We start from the raw sequence: 14865 nt of genomic DNA, 5'->3' as shown, positions 1-14865 counted from the left end.
AATGGGAGGGAAAAAAACACATGCAAAATAAAGAAGTCTTTTGTAGTCGCTCCAGCTTGTTTCGTTTTGTCGGCGGAAAATGCGTTTTGTCGGAGAACTTTCCACCCTAACGAATCGTTTCCGTTTCCATTTCCTCCCTCATCAAGAAGCAGAGAGAAAAAGGGAACATTCGCATACTCTAAGAGACTTTTAATCAAATTTCCTTTGCATTCGAGAGACAAATACTGAAATGTTTACTGCCATTGTTTAGCTCTGCACTAAAAAAAAAAATAAATAAAAAAATACTTCATTGATTGTTTATTTATAATTTTTAATTACAATGAAATGGAAAAGAGCCTATTTGTTGGAATAAACCTATTTTCGCCAATTTAATTTAGAAAAATTGTGTTTTAAAAGTTCCTTCTAAATTTCACCAGGGTAACTAAGCCAAAATTATTACCAAACCAAATATTTTGAGTCCATAAAATGTTTATTATTTTATTTTTAAATTTAGTTTCAATTTTAAACATCTCAAAATTCCAATTTTAGCTCATCTCATTAGTAATTCTGCAAATAATAAATCACAATCGCTGAATTTGCAACTTCATAACGAATAAAGCAGCTCTTCGCAATCACATTGAAAGGCCTAATTAAAAGCTCGCTGAATATTATTTCTATAAAAGAGCTGCGCGATCGCATTCACTCTGCGGATCGTCATTCAAATTTGCTCGGCAGTCGAGTTTTAATTAACGGTACGCGCGGAATGATAAATCACTCTCGACTTTCTACAGACTGTGCAAAATGCTTTATAAATCATAGTTTTGACATTTTCGCTCCGCAGGATAAACAGGCGTTTCCGTCGTAATTGCCGAATTAACGCGCCGAGACGAGGGTGAAAGAGAAGATCTTGTTTGTCGCACCAGAGAATCGATAACTTTCGCTCTCAAGACACCGGCCCGCTATGTAAAAATGATCCATCACATCACGCTCTAGATGACTGGCAGGCTTTTAATCTCTACTTATATCATCCCTAGTGATCTATTGAGGCCGAACTTTTTCGCCAGGATTATGTTTCATTCATGGCTCTGCTGGCTATCTTTAGTTTTTTACACTCAACTTTCAATGAAAACATTGACAAGTTGGAGTAAACCGCGTATTTTTAACGGAGGATAGGTTTGCGTGACAAAAATTAAAGTTATATATTTAAAAAAATAGTGTACAAAAATTTAATCAATTTATAAATTTGGAAATAATTGTTGAAAGATTAAAACTGTTCTATTTCATAAAATATAGATATTTTATGAAATATCTCTAAAAAGATCGATCTCTAAAAACAAATTGATAATATTTTGATCGTCACATAAACATCGTATTTAGCGTTTGAAATTTTCTGATTGGATTACTTCTTTCTATTAGAAAAATTAAAATTTTATTTTATGAAGCATGATTTTGGAATTTAATTAAAAAAATGAATTGAAGTCAAAATTCCACTGAATGATGTGCAATCTGTAAATGCAAATTCCTAAATTAAAAAAATGTGATGAGACTTAAAAATTGCGCGAGGTGAAAATATCAAACAACTTTAAAAATCATCTTGAATGAAACGTGTCATTTCTTTTTCAGTCACGATTTCACGTTTCACGCAATTCATTGTCGGCATCCTGCAAAAAGATTCATCCATACACGAATTCAATAACTGGCGCGGAACGAAAAATCGTCGATTCAAAGGAGGCAATTCGCTCGGAATAACGACGCGACTCCTCCGCTCTTTGTGCTGCGCTTTTGCGATAATAATTTCGTCTTCAGCCTTTGGATTTGAATGTCCCCGCACGCGCCGTCTGCTTCTTACGATAAATTCGCCGCACTTTCATGCTCGAGTCGTTTCTTTGACTTGGTTTTGTTTCAAATTACTCTAAATTTTCTCGTGCTTAAGAATTCGATTAAAATGTTTGATTGTCTTGTAATGGGAAAAGTCAACTCTGAAAAAGCATTCCGTAGTAAATGTATAAATGTCGGCCCGTGTTTATTATGATGATGATCGAGTGCGCCAACTTTTCTTGATGGAACGCGGCACCTCTTCTTCTTCTTCTCGGCGAAGAGTGTAAAAAGTTTTAATCGATTTGCAGCTGCTTTTTCGAGCCTCAATACAAGCGAGTCAATCTGGAGGTGAACCTTGTTGACACTTCATTATACTTCACAAAGAATGGGCGGTGATTGAGCCAGAGCGTGGAAAACAGTTTTGATGTTTTTGACAGCAAGCACAATAGAAAAGGACGGGAATATAAGGAAAAAATAATATTATTTGCAATTTTTTCTAAGAAATTGAATTTTTATGAAAAGCTTTTTAATAATAATAAGTTTTTTTTAAATTAAAAAAAAATAAAGCTTAATTTTACTCCATTTTTTTTTTTTAAATCTGCAATGTTGTCTGCAATATATCGATTTACGGTTTTCAACATTTTTCTAAAAAAAATTGAGAACTTCGGAAGCCGCTGAATGATTAGATTAATCATGATTTTTTTTAATAAAGTATATTTATTTGAAAAGAAAATTACAAGTCCGGCCAACTCCAATCGGAGTTATCGGCCGGTGCTTATGCGACTAAAGCGCAAGGCTGAAAGCCAAGCACTTCAGCTCTATTCACATATTTTTACATGCGAGTTTTTACAAAAATAATATTTTATGAATAAATTACAACAGCGAAAGAAACAATTTTTTAATTTGAAATTTGACATCATTTTTAGAGCGCAGATTTTTTAGATTTTGTGGCAAAACATTCCACAATCTCGGATAGATATATTCAAATGTGCGATCGGTGAATTTATTTACACTCGGTGGCATAATGAGCGGTTCAAGTCGAGACATTCGCGTTTCATACTGGTGGATTCTTGGCACGCCACGGTTCTCGTCAAAATATTTCAGACAATGTACATTCAATTCATATATTTTATCAACTGGCAATATGTTCCAAAATTTAAACAAGTTTTCAATCGATTGTTTTTGCTTGCGAGTGCACATTTTATACAAAACTCGTTCTTGTAACTGTCGCAGAGAAGTTAAATTGGCGGAACCCCATGCGGGAATTCCATAGTTCAGATACGAGTGTGCGAGTGAGAAATACATAACTCTGCGTGTAGAATGATTGAGGTGCGCTTTTATAAAATTGAACTCTCGAATAATATTTCTCAACTTGCTGGAAATGTGTTGCAGATGGTATTTCCACGAAAAATCTTGGTCCAGGTGCAGACCAAGATATTTAGTTTTTTCAACTTGCGTTAAAGCTCCACATTTACAGCCGATCGAAAAATTATGCAAACATGTGTACTCGTGGCAAGTAATTTTTAATTTGTTCTCAAGTCTAATATTTGGGCTGCAAAAGTGCAAGCTAACAGTTTTTTTCTCATTTATCATCAAACCATTATCATGACACCATTCAGTTATAATATTAAACTCAGATTGAATCACATCATGACAAATAGCAAAATTTTCATGGGCAAATAAAATAACTATGTCGTCAGCAAAAACAAAAATTACACATCTTTTCAATAGCGGGACGAGATCATTAATAAACAATAGGAACAAAATTGGGCCCAGAATTGAGCCTTGAGGAACACCAGAATTGACATCAAAGTTCTCACTATTTTCATTATTTACTCGAACAAAAAATATACGTTCAGATAGGAAGCTGATAAGGAGCTGCAGGAAAGGGCCATCAATACCAATTTGTTTCAATTTTTCTGCTAATTTTTTGTACAGAAGTACATCAAATGCCTTTTTAAGATCGATGAAGATAGCCGTAACATGTTTATTTTCGCCCAAGTTTTTATTAATATAATTCGCAAAATTCCCAAACAGCTCGTTACTAGACTTTCCTTTCTGAAAGGCAAACTGTCTCTCTTCAATAATTTTAAATTCTTTCAAATATTTTGATAAATGAATTTCGATGTAACGTTCAAAAATTTTATCAAACACGGTCAATATTGAAATGGGGCGATAATTTTCAAATTTTTTATGGTCTGAATTTTTATAAATCGGGCGAATAACAGCTGTTTTTAAGCAGTTTGGATAAGAAGATGTATCTATTGAGCCGTTAATCACTGAGCAAATTACATTGGCGAGAGTGCCTCCGGCACTCTGTACGTCGCGCACAGAGACACCGTCCGCTCCCGGGCCTTTGTTTTTATTGAGACTCTCGATAATCGCGGCGACTTGTGTGTGTGTGGCGCGCGGCAGGCGCATGCTTTGCATCGCCATCGGGCGCTGCTCCGCGGACCTGACCGCTTCAAAATTACAAATATGTGTACTCATTATCGGCGCGTCAGCGAATTGTTTACCAAAGCCGTTCAAAATTTGAGGCAGAGAGAATTTTTTTGACATATATCGTGTTATTGTGGTGTCTATTGAAGGCGTTGCGCGACCCAACAAACGATTTAAATTTTGCCAAGTTAACCTTATATTACCCTGACAATTATTAAAAACTTTCAAGTTAAAATTAATTTCTGCATTCCTTAGTTTATTATTCACTTTATTTCGAAATTTTTTATACTCGTCAGAATAATTTTTGTTTGTTGGGTTGCTTTTCATTTCATGATCAAAATAACTTTTCGGCTCCCTTTTTTTTGCTGCTGTAAAGTTGCAAACAACAAAACCTCTTCCTCTTTTCTCAAGAGACGAATTCGCTAAACAAAAGCGGCGCTGCCTCAAACACCGGCGAAATTGAATTTCTGTCACGCCTCTCGCGATTTCCTTTTGAAATCAATTTCCCTCAACTGGATATGATTGCGCTTCGGGGAATCCAACACTGCACCGTTTATCCTCCTCCGCTCGACGTATTTGCGATTACCGTGCACCAAGATATATGTTAAGAGGATATAGCATTATTCAGCAGGCGCTTTTTGTATGGCGGCGATAAAAATTTCCCATGCTAAATTGCGCCCGTAGAACATACGTGTACTCCATTTTAAGATGGATCTGCCCGCTTTTTCATTCCAACAATGGAGCAGAGTCATTTCTTCGTCTGTGACAAGAGGACTTTCTTTGAATAGTCTCTTTGCCGCACATTTACATATTTCCTGCTCGTGCATTTCCCACATTCCAGTTGTCAAAGACGATTTTTTGAACCAAGGTAGGTCTTTGTCCCTTTGAAGTTTTGAATTATATTTGATTTGTAAGAAAAGTATATTTTGTTGAAACTTTTGCTCAAAATTTGGTCTTGCCTGCCCTTTTAGACGGATTGACTAAAATTTGGCCATTTTTTACAGCTGATTCTCAAAAGTAAAAAATCTGCTGCTCATTTACATGTTTTTAATGGATCAAAATAGTTTTAACAAGATTTAAGAAAGATATAAAATTTTTATTTAATGGATTGTTTAATTTTTCAAATTATCAATTATTAACTCCAGAGTGTACAACAATTACAAATTATCTTCCAAAATAATCGAAAAATTTGTATATATTGTTGACCATATCAACAAGGAAGCTCTTTTCAAAGAATGAATACTAATTTTATTTTCATTTTTTTAATTATCTTAAAAATTCAGGTCATTTTTTCAACCAACAAAATTTGAAATTTTACTCGAAGATTGAGAGTTTTTAATAAAAGCTTGAATTTCCACTTTAATATAAATTTAAGCAGGACAAAATTTTTAATTAAAGTAAATTTCATCAACACGAGATTCATCTTTCCATTAACTTTGATTTATGTGTGTGGAGGGAAGAAAGGAAGGTTCAGACGCGCAGCAGAAGCTCATCTGCTTTTGTTTACAGATAAAACGTTCCTGACGTTTTGTGTTTTGTCGCCGCGACGCTTTTCCTTCTCTGCAAATATAAATCACACCTCCTTCTTTTTTCCAGGTTTGTCTTTGCTTCTTCTTCTTGAGTGAATTTGTGCGGTTCTGCTTTAATTATTCAAGGATTCCTCTGACCAGAATGAATCGCATTTGTTTGCTTTTTTGCCGCCGCCGTTGTGGTGTGTCGTGTAAAATAATGCACGTGCCCGCAAACACGGCCTGAATAAACAAAATTAATGGAATAAGCGACGGGGCGTCCGACAATGAGCCCGGCCTGAAAAGAAATAATGCACTCAGGACGGTTCGTGACGCTCTAATGAGAGGAAAGAGTTGGGCACGCTTAAAATCAAAAGTGAATGTAAAAAGTGGCCGAGTTGGTGATTTCATATAAATACATTGTCAGCAAAATTTAGCAATTTTATACTTAAAGAAAAAAATTATATAATTTCCAAAAATTGAAAATTTTGTCAAGAGTTATGGTATTGATTGATGAATTTAAACTAAATTCCTAATAGAAAATTGTAACAATTTTTTTTTAAATAGTTTCAATTTCGTAGGACATGAATTTTAATGTATTATTGTCTTTTTTAATTTTAAATTAATTGGTTTTTCATATATTCTTCAAGCGACAAAATGGCAAACGTTTCTCGCTCCATTTCAAAAGGAAAGTTTGGCATGAAATTTTTGTTTGACTTGACTTGTTGATTTCCCTTTCCTTTTTTCTCCGCCAAGATCGAGCGAGGGCAAACAAAAGAAAATGAAGAGCGAGTGTTTTCTTGGGTGAGATGAATCTTCTGGCTACACTTCTTGTTGTAAAATTCGCAGGGATGCAGCTGGCCTGAGATGTGGGGCGGTCCATCTTCTTTAATGCATTAGTGGCCACGAAGCACGGCTCGAATGTGATTTTGAAAGGTGCTTTTTGCCGAGAGCGGTTTCAATGACCCTGCCTGCGCGTCTGGCGAAATATTGACAGCTCTGCCTCATAAAAGCATCATAACTTGTTTGCGCAAAAATTGCTCGTAAAACAAAAAAGGAGAAAACAAAAAACGATCGTACCATGCATGGAGAGAGACATCAAAAGTCACTTTATGGGAGGCCCTTGCCGGGTTTAATCGCCTCGCTGAAGAGCAGCTGTTGAAATTCTCCGCTAAATTCATTATCGAATGAGAGAGAGACGCTCCTTTATTTATGGGTTACATGCATGTGATGTATCCATCCTCGTGTGCGCCTCCGCTAAATTGGATTACGTCGTGTTCCCTCGGCGGAAAGGTGGAATTAATTCAAAACAATAGAGAGCGGTGCACACACACCTATATCTAGGGCGAAAAGAAAAATTTTCCAAGGGAGATAAAAATAATATTGTGTAAACCGACTCTTTTTATGACTTTTTTTCGCGTCCTTTGATGGCGAGTAGAGTAATGAACTGAATGGATTCTTTCATTTCACGCAAAAGTGGTGATTGAATGGGAGGATAAAACAGAGGAAAAATCAATAGAGCCCATAAAATGTGTTGTAAAAATATCAAAAACAATGAAGAGATTGCATGTTTATTTTAGAATCTGAAATTGATGAAACTAAACAGAACTAAAACACGCTTTAAATAAGAATTTTATTCAAAATTCAAATTTTTTTTTCAATTTAAAGAGCACAAAATAAAAGTTAAAATCAACATTTTAAGGAGGAGCTTATGATATTGTCAAATTAGTGCTTTTTTATTGCTGATGCTTGTCAAATCTGGTCCTTTACAAGATTTTCAATCATTTTAATATTTGAATTTTACTGCTTTTCCAAACATTATAATTCCATTGGAATTTAAATGTTTTTTCATTCATTTTTTTTATCTCGCTTAAAGTTTTACAAATCAATTTTTTGAAATTTTTTTTCTTTTATAAACAAAACACTGTTCGGGCCGTTTCAACATGAAAGCTATTTTTTTTTATTGGTGCATTGAGGGCGATCAAACAGTCAGTGGCTTTATTATTATAGCTCGCGACTACATTGGCCATTTGAACTAATGAAGCTTTTGTCAGCTTTTGCTAAGCGATCAAACAATGCGATTAATTTTAATCATATAGGAACAAAATACACCATTTAGAATTGATTTATTTTTAAAATAAAAAACCCACTTATCATAATTTTAAATTGATTATAATCAAAATTACTTGACCTTTAAAGAAAGCAAGAGGATAAAATAATGCTTATGGTTGGTGCGTGTTTCTGTAATTTTGTGTTCAAAGCAATGTTTTGTGTTTGTTAAATTCCAGGTTCATATTACCTGAAAATAATTAAATAAGATTCTTAGCATCCCTTTCATTGTCTCTGGTGAAGAGAGGCGTGTCTGCTGGAAATCAAATTTCTCAGCGTCGCACAAAGGCTCATTCAATCCGCCACTTGTGTATGTGACAAAGCGAGATTGCAAGTTTCTCTCTCTTGTACACACACATTGCATCTATGGTCTCGTAATAACGCAATTTAGCAGTGGTTTTAGTTCTCTCTCGCTCCACACGTGCGTGCTCGGTCCGTTGAGATTTGTTTGGCGAGAATATTAATTGGTAATTATCCCCTGCAGAGAACACACGACGGAACATGCACGGTAGGGGAGATTTCCGATTCAGGTGCTGATCGAGATTTGCTGTTATGTTTCCATGCCATGTAGAAACTCCCGTCAAAGCATAAGCATGCTTGACAGATGCAAATCGGCTTTACAGAATCTGATTGAAAATTAATGAGGTTTATGGTTATTGATAAATCTGTTTAATTGATAAATGATTCATTGGATGATGCTTAACGATGATTCAATATTATAAGATTTTGCAAACTTATGACTTTATTTTCCACCTAATTGAGATAAATTCAAAACTTTAATAAAATTCAGTTCTCCTCATAAAGTCAATTTTTGTTATGACGTTTGAAGAAATCTACCAGCTATTTCTAATTGTAAGAGATAAAAAATTTGCATCAAAATAATTTTAAAATTTTAAATTATGCGTTAAAGATTAAAGATCCACTCCGGTCATTTGTATTGCTCTTTATTCTGAAAGATTGCTAAATTTCGAGTATATCTTGTGAAAGAATTATTTGAAAATTCCAAACCGTTGCGTCTCAATCAAAAGAAAACCTAAATACGAGTGATTCGCGCGAAAAACGTGTGAAAATTGAGTAGCCAATCAGATCCATCAGTTTGTTCCAAAAACTACAGAATTTGGTCACATTGGCGCTGCGATCGCTGATTTTGCCAAGTTTTCTGCAGCGCCGTGGGGCATTAGTGGCAAAATCAGCGATCGCAGCGCCAATGTGACCAAATTCTGTAGTTTTTGGAACAAACTGATGGATCTGATTGGCAACTCAATTCTCAAGTTTTTCGCGCGAATCACTCCTATTTAGGTTTTCTTTTAATTGAAAATTGATCTTTAAGTAGCAAATAATTTTATTAACAATTTTAATTTTTATGCTCCAAAACTTTTTTATTTTTTTTTATTTTGAAGACTTGATTTTTCCAACCAACTTTTAAGGTTGCGCAGTTATTTCAGATCTTATATATTTTAGGAATAGAAATTACAAAATTTGAGACGAAGCAATATAAAGTTGACTGACCTGTCGAAGGAGATGGCCATGAGCGTGAAGACGCTGGCGCAGATGGAGAGGACGGCGACGAACTGCGTGATTTTGCAGTAGACGGTGCCGAAGGGCCAGTCGCTGTTGAGCATGTAGGTGTAGTTGAAGGTGACGTTGAGCGTGGAGACCATCGTGTCGGCCACAGACAGGTTGACGAGGAAGTAGTTGGTGACGGTGCGCATCCGTTTGTGCGCCAACACGATCCAGATGACGATGACGTTGCCGCCGGTGGCCACCACCACCATCAGAGCGTACAACACCGACCACAACGCCTGGCGCCACCACGGCAGGATGAACTGGTTCTCGGCCATCAGGTCCGCCGACGAGTTGTTGCCCGCGCCGGCCCACTCCTCCACCAACGCCGGCGGCGTCGTGTTGTTGCCGAACAGCACCAGCGCGTCCGTCGAGTCTTCCATCGTCTGAAACACACGTTGCAATATGATTTTTAATTTGAATGGTAAATTGAAGACTTTAAGCATGGAAATAAATTAAAAATAAATATTAATAATAATAATTAACCACCTGAAGAAGGTCAATTAAAATTTTTGCATATATGTGGGATTTAAGATGAACACCAGTAAATTTTTTTATTTCTGAATTTGAAAAAAAGGCAAAATTTTATGATCAATGATGAAACCATGATTGAAAAAATTCATCAAACCAGGGAATAATTTGAAGTTCATGATTTCTCGCCAAAAAAATTGAGCTCTAATTGAAAAATCCCTAATCTTTTATTAATGCATTATTGAATCGCCACAGGAACTAAAACGGAATAATGTGGATATTTAAATTGTGGTTAGACTTTGGTCATGAAATTCAGAATAAAAAATGAATCTAATTATATTAAATTGCAATATTTTTCCAGAATTTGTGGGAAATTCTTATTTTTAATTACTAGTTCAATTTCAATTCATTTAGATATAAATGAAATTTACTGTGAACTGATTTGATTTACAGCAAAATGAATCTAGAAATTAAAAATAAATATAATAATAGTAAAATTCTAAATTTTTTTCCCTCTTTTTTGTATTAAAATTAGACGAAGTTATTAAATGTGAATTAAATTTAAAACTCTATTTAAACAACCCAGCAAAGTCAATTGAAAGAAGAAATATTCTGAAAAATTTCCTTTAAAAGTTTTCTGTTGTTCTTTGCTTCCGAGTTCAGCAAAGATTACACAAAATGATTGGCAAGCATTTTCCTTTGATATCAAGATTTTTTCCGATTAAAACTTGCTTTCATCAATATACATTCAAATAAAATTTTCACTACGTTTCTTTCTCTCTCTCTCTAGTCAGCAAATTTTTTATTTCTTCATTGATTGCAGGAGCAGGAAGGAGGAGAATGGATGAATGAAGTTAATCAAGGCAGACGAGGGTTTGCAATTATATAAACAGCAGAATTAATGAGAAGTCGCGTCTTCTCTCCGCGTTTTTCCCAATTAAATATGCACTGCCATTTCTTTGGAAAGCTTTTTCTTGAATAATAAAAGACCCACGGATAATCTCAAGACAGGAAACGGAACTTATTGAGATGGAAGATGGCTTCAGTGCTGCATATAATTTTTTTATAATTTGGATTTCTTGCTATTTTCCAAAAATTGGATACCTTTTCCCTCTCTTTTTTGAAAAATTTTTGGAATATTTCTACAAATCATTCCCGATTGAGCAGAATACAAAAAATAACTTTATTTACAAACCTGAAATAATGTTGTAAAAATTATAAGACAAAGTGAAATTTCAATCATAAATAATAATCTAATCTTCTAATGTACGTGTATTTATTTATATTTATAGTGATTTGAATTTATTTCTATAAAATGCATGTTTGAATAGCAGTTAAAGAATAAGAAAAAACTTTGATTAAAGCAAACCTACAACTTTCCTTCCTTTAATGAATTCGTGGAAAAGTTGATGAAATTCAAGAGATTTCCGCTCGTCACCATAGAGTGACGCAAAATTATTTATTTTGGCAGCTGCTTGCGTGAGGCGAAACCCGTTATTGATTTGACAATGAACAATTTTGGCTGCTCGTCGAGGCGCGAAAAGTTCCCTCGCGAAAACGAACGTTCTCGCTCTCGTTTGTTTGCTCTGACTTAATTTTCGTCGATGGAGGGAAAGAAATCGGACGTCTTTGATCCTCTTGAATATGCAGAGAAGGAAAAGTAAAGGAAGAGACAATTGCGCGCAATTTAAGTGCTGCTGCTTCCATTAGGCCTGAGGAGCACAAATTCGAAATGCCTTTGAATGAAAAAAAGGGAAAGAGGATTTTCTTATAGCTTAGCATTTCATTTTCTCTTCTTTAGAGTAATCTTTTGGCAGCGTGAAAACAATTTTCTCAATTTTTCGGGCTGCGAAGAACGCCTCGGAACTTTGACTAAATGGAACAATAAAAAAGCCCCGAATAATTTACTGTCGTCGCCGCAACTAATCAAATTGACCCGAGCACCACACTCGAGTTTCTCCGAACAAACAATCGAGTCTCTTTGGATTTGCAGCTCGCACAGCCTCACATTATTAGGCAGAAAGGCAGGTTAATCGAAGTCGTCCCTTTCCCTTTTTTGCCCAGCGCCGGTTTTGATTTCGGTCCCCCGGAGAGAGCGAAATTTCCAGTTGATCCTTTCAAAGGAAAAAAGATCGGAGATAATTTTTTTGCTCCTGCTTTTGCGACGGACGGACGTCTCTTTTAATGGGTCACATGTGCCCTGTTTGTTTTAAAAGTTATCAGCGCAGCGTATGTTTTTTGCCCGGCGTTGACCTTTGTCCCTTTTGGCCGCGCCAGACCGGAATTTTCTTTGCCCCTTGGTGGAAAAATACGGCATGCGTTGAAGCAAAAGGCAACCGGACGGCGCTCGGCTGATGAATAAATAAAAATGTTTGCTTTTCATCTTCCGCGCACGCACACACACACACACACACACACAGCAGCTCTGCAACTTGTTTAATTCCCTCTAACTTTGAACTTGGCTAACGAATTGTTTAACAAATCGAAATTATTTCATTTATGCCAAATCCCCAATTTGAAAATGCGTGAGTTGCAAGAAAAATACTGAAAGTTTATCAATAATTAAGTAAATATTATAATTTTTATAATTTTAACAATTTCATTGATATCATTGTATAGCTAATTCCATCAATCTTTCAGATTTTAATTTACAAAAAGCTTTATAATCTTTAAAACTGCAACGGTTTCAAATACATTGACTACTTTATTATAATTTGTTTCCTCAAAACACGTTATTTGTGTAATTGAAGAAAAAATTTTGGTACAGCCAGAAAATATGCAACGGTTTTTTAATTTCGGTAAAAATCTTTGGCATGATTGTTTTTCGGTCAAAGCAATTCTCCTGAATATTGATTTCCAGCTATAATAGGCAATTAATTTTTTTTTCGGTACTTGGTAGGAAAGGCTAAATTTTGAGAGAAATATGATATGAAAAAATTGATTTATGAAATCAATCTCCTTAGATATTTTTAGCAAGAAGAGATCGCATTTCTTCAACTGAGAGGAAAAAATACGTTTCTTTACTTTTGCCTGTTGAAAATGATTCCAACAATTACAATGTAATTGATATTATCTACATTATTTCATCTCATTAAATTCGTGTAGTTCACAATCCAGAGCTAGAAAAGTTATGCTTCAAAATCCACAAGAATTTGAATTTTTTCTCCAGCGAAACTTGAGCAAAAAATTTAACAATCCGCATATATTGAATATCAGTTTTGAAAAGAACCCGTCATGAAAAAAAAAGAAATATTTCGCGAAAGATATCCCATTTCAATCGCGTGCATGGTGCGTCAAGATTGCTTTTATCGGGGCGAGTGTGTCGGGTGCTTCAGAAGGAAGCGGATTATCCAAATGGAATGAATATATACGTGGCCTTTGTGCTGACAGCTGAACGGATGCACAATTTATCGCGTTAGCGGCGCAAATGCGAAATTATGATCCTTTCGGGAATTGCAAAATCGCAATTCGGGCCGAGTGCGGAGAGCCATTCTGAAAACACACAACATTTATCACATTTCGGCGCGAATTATTTTTATATCAGCCCGACAGATTGTTCATCTGCGCTTCTTTTGATGTGAAACACGCCATGTGTGAAATGTAATGCGTCCATCGAATGGAAAGTGATGAAATTTTTGTATTGGAAATGGATTCAAGTTCGATCGAATGGAAAGCCTAATTTTTGATATACTGAAATCATTGAGTATTTTAAATTGAACTAATTTTTTTTTTAATTCTTGGAAACTTGATTTTGAGAATATTTTAACTCTTTTCTGTTCTCAATTCTAAAGTGATATTGTAGAATTCAATTAATCTTACTGAAAGAATTAATTTGAATCTACTTAAATATTTTTATTTTTAATATTAAAAATAAAATTTTTGATTTCTTTTTTGATAAATATTTTCTAATAATCGACACAGTTTTTTTAATCTGTAGATAATTCAGCAATTACATTATTTATAAAATTATATTTTTGATTAGATTTGAAAGAAATATTCAACTTATGAGTAAAAATATTATGCTGTGTATAAATATATAATATTTAAAAAGAATTTAATAATTAGTTTAGTAATTAACTTAATGAGGAATTTACAGCCTGCTTCATCCAATTTACGCCCCATCTAAAAAGTTGTCCCCAAAAAATATGTTTTATGTCACATGTAGTAAAAACGCCGGTTATCTCTTCGAAAGCCACAAAATGCTCGCAGTTTTTTTTTCTCTCTCTCTCTCATATATGATCTTCTTCATCTCTGCGGCTTTAATAATTCAAAGGCCACTTTTTGTCCGTTCGCAGAGCACGCCCCTGTGACTTTACGGCCGAGAAATTCGGCAGCAAAGCTAATTGAAAAAGCAGTTGCGCAGAACTTGGGACTGAAAAAGGTCACCTGTGCTGCACAAGTCGGCCGTGTCGCTTTGAAGCGAGAGAAACAAAGCCGATGAATAAAACAAGGCCGAATTAGATGTGGAGGAAAAACGCCTGCAGACCAGACCGGCGGCAACCCGCGCCACACACGCGTCCAGCGGGCTGCATACCTGTGTCTTCTCAGGCATTAAGCCTAGGCAAAATACAAAAGCAAAATATATAATGGAATTTTCGTATTTACAAGTCAAGAAGGTAAAAATGTGAAGTAATAAATTTAAGAGCAATCCAATGGCTAAATTTAAGTTTCTCAGTTAAAGTACAAATAAATAATATACTAAAAAAAATTTGAAAATTTTATAGTTAATTAAGCGTAAAATAACTCTATAAAATTAATTAAAAATCTAGGCAAATCTTTTCATTAGTGAAAAAAATTAATCAAATTGAATTCTAAAAATTCTCAAAAGTATGAAGTTTTACAAATAAAATTTTTTATGTTTCAATAAAAACGTGCCAGTGATTTTATGGAGTTTAAATTTAATTAAGTTTTTTGCGCATTTGTTGACAAGAGATTATTTTCTGCAATCATTATCTTAACAAAATTAGCAAAGGAATGA

At 34.8% G+C, this 14865-nt stretch overlaps 1 protein-coding gene across 5 annotated transcripts in view; it reads right to left on the bottom strand.

The window, feature by feature from the left end:
- The window catches only part of LOC132193768 (tachykinin-like peptides receptor 99D), a 71741-nt gene that overhangs the window by 18764 nt on the left and 38112 nt on the right, over positions 1-14865 (bottom strand). For all 5 annotated transcript variants that reach the window (XM_059614643.1, XM_059614642.1, XM_059614639.1 and 2 more), the window contains one exon: positions 9363-9802. In XM_059614643.1, coding sequence (XP_059470626.1) covers positions 9363-9799 — 437 coding nt within the window. In that variant the 5' untranslated portion in view covers positions 9800-9802. The remainder of the gene's footprint in view (positions 1-9362; positions 9803-14865) is intronic.

The sequence above is a fragment of the Neocloeon triangulifer genome, unplaced genomic scaffold (genome assembly GCF_031216515.1).
Source record: "Neocloeon triangulifer isolate White Clay Creek 2 clone unplaced genomic scaffold, ASM3121651v1 ptg000005l, whole genome shotgun sequence".
NCBI classification, from domain to species: Eukaryota; Metazoa; Arthropoda; class Insecta; order Ephemeroptera; family Baetidae; genus Neocloeon; species Neocloeon triangulifer.
Note: the sequence above shows the minus strand (reverse complement) of the source record. Positions and strands in the feature narration are given on the sequence as shown.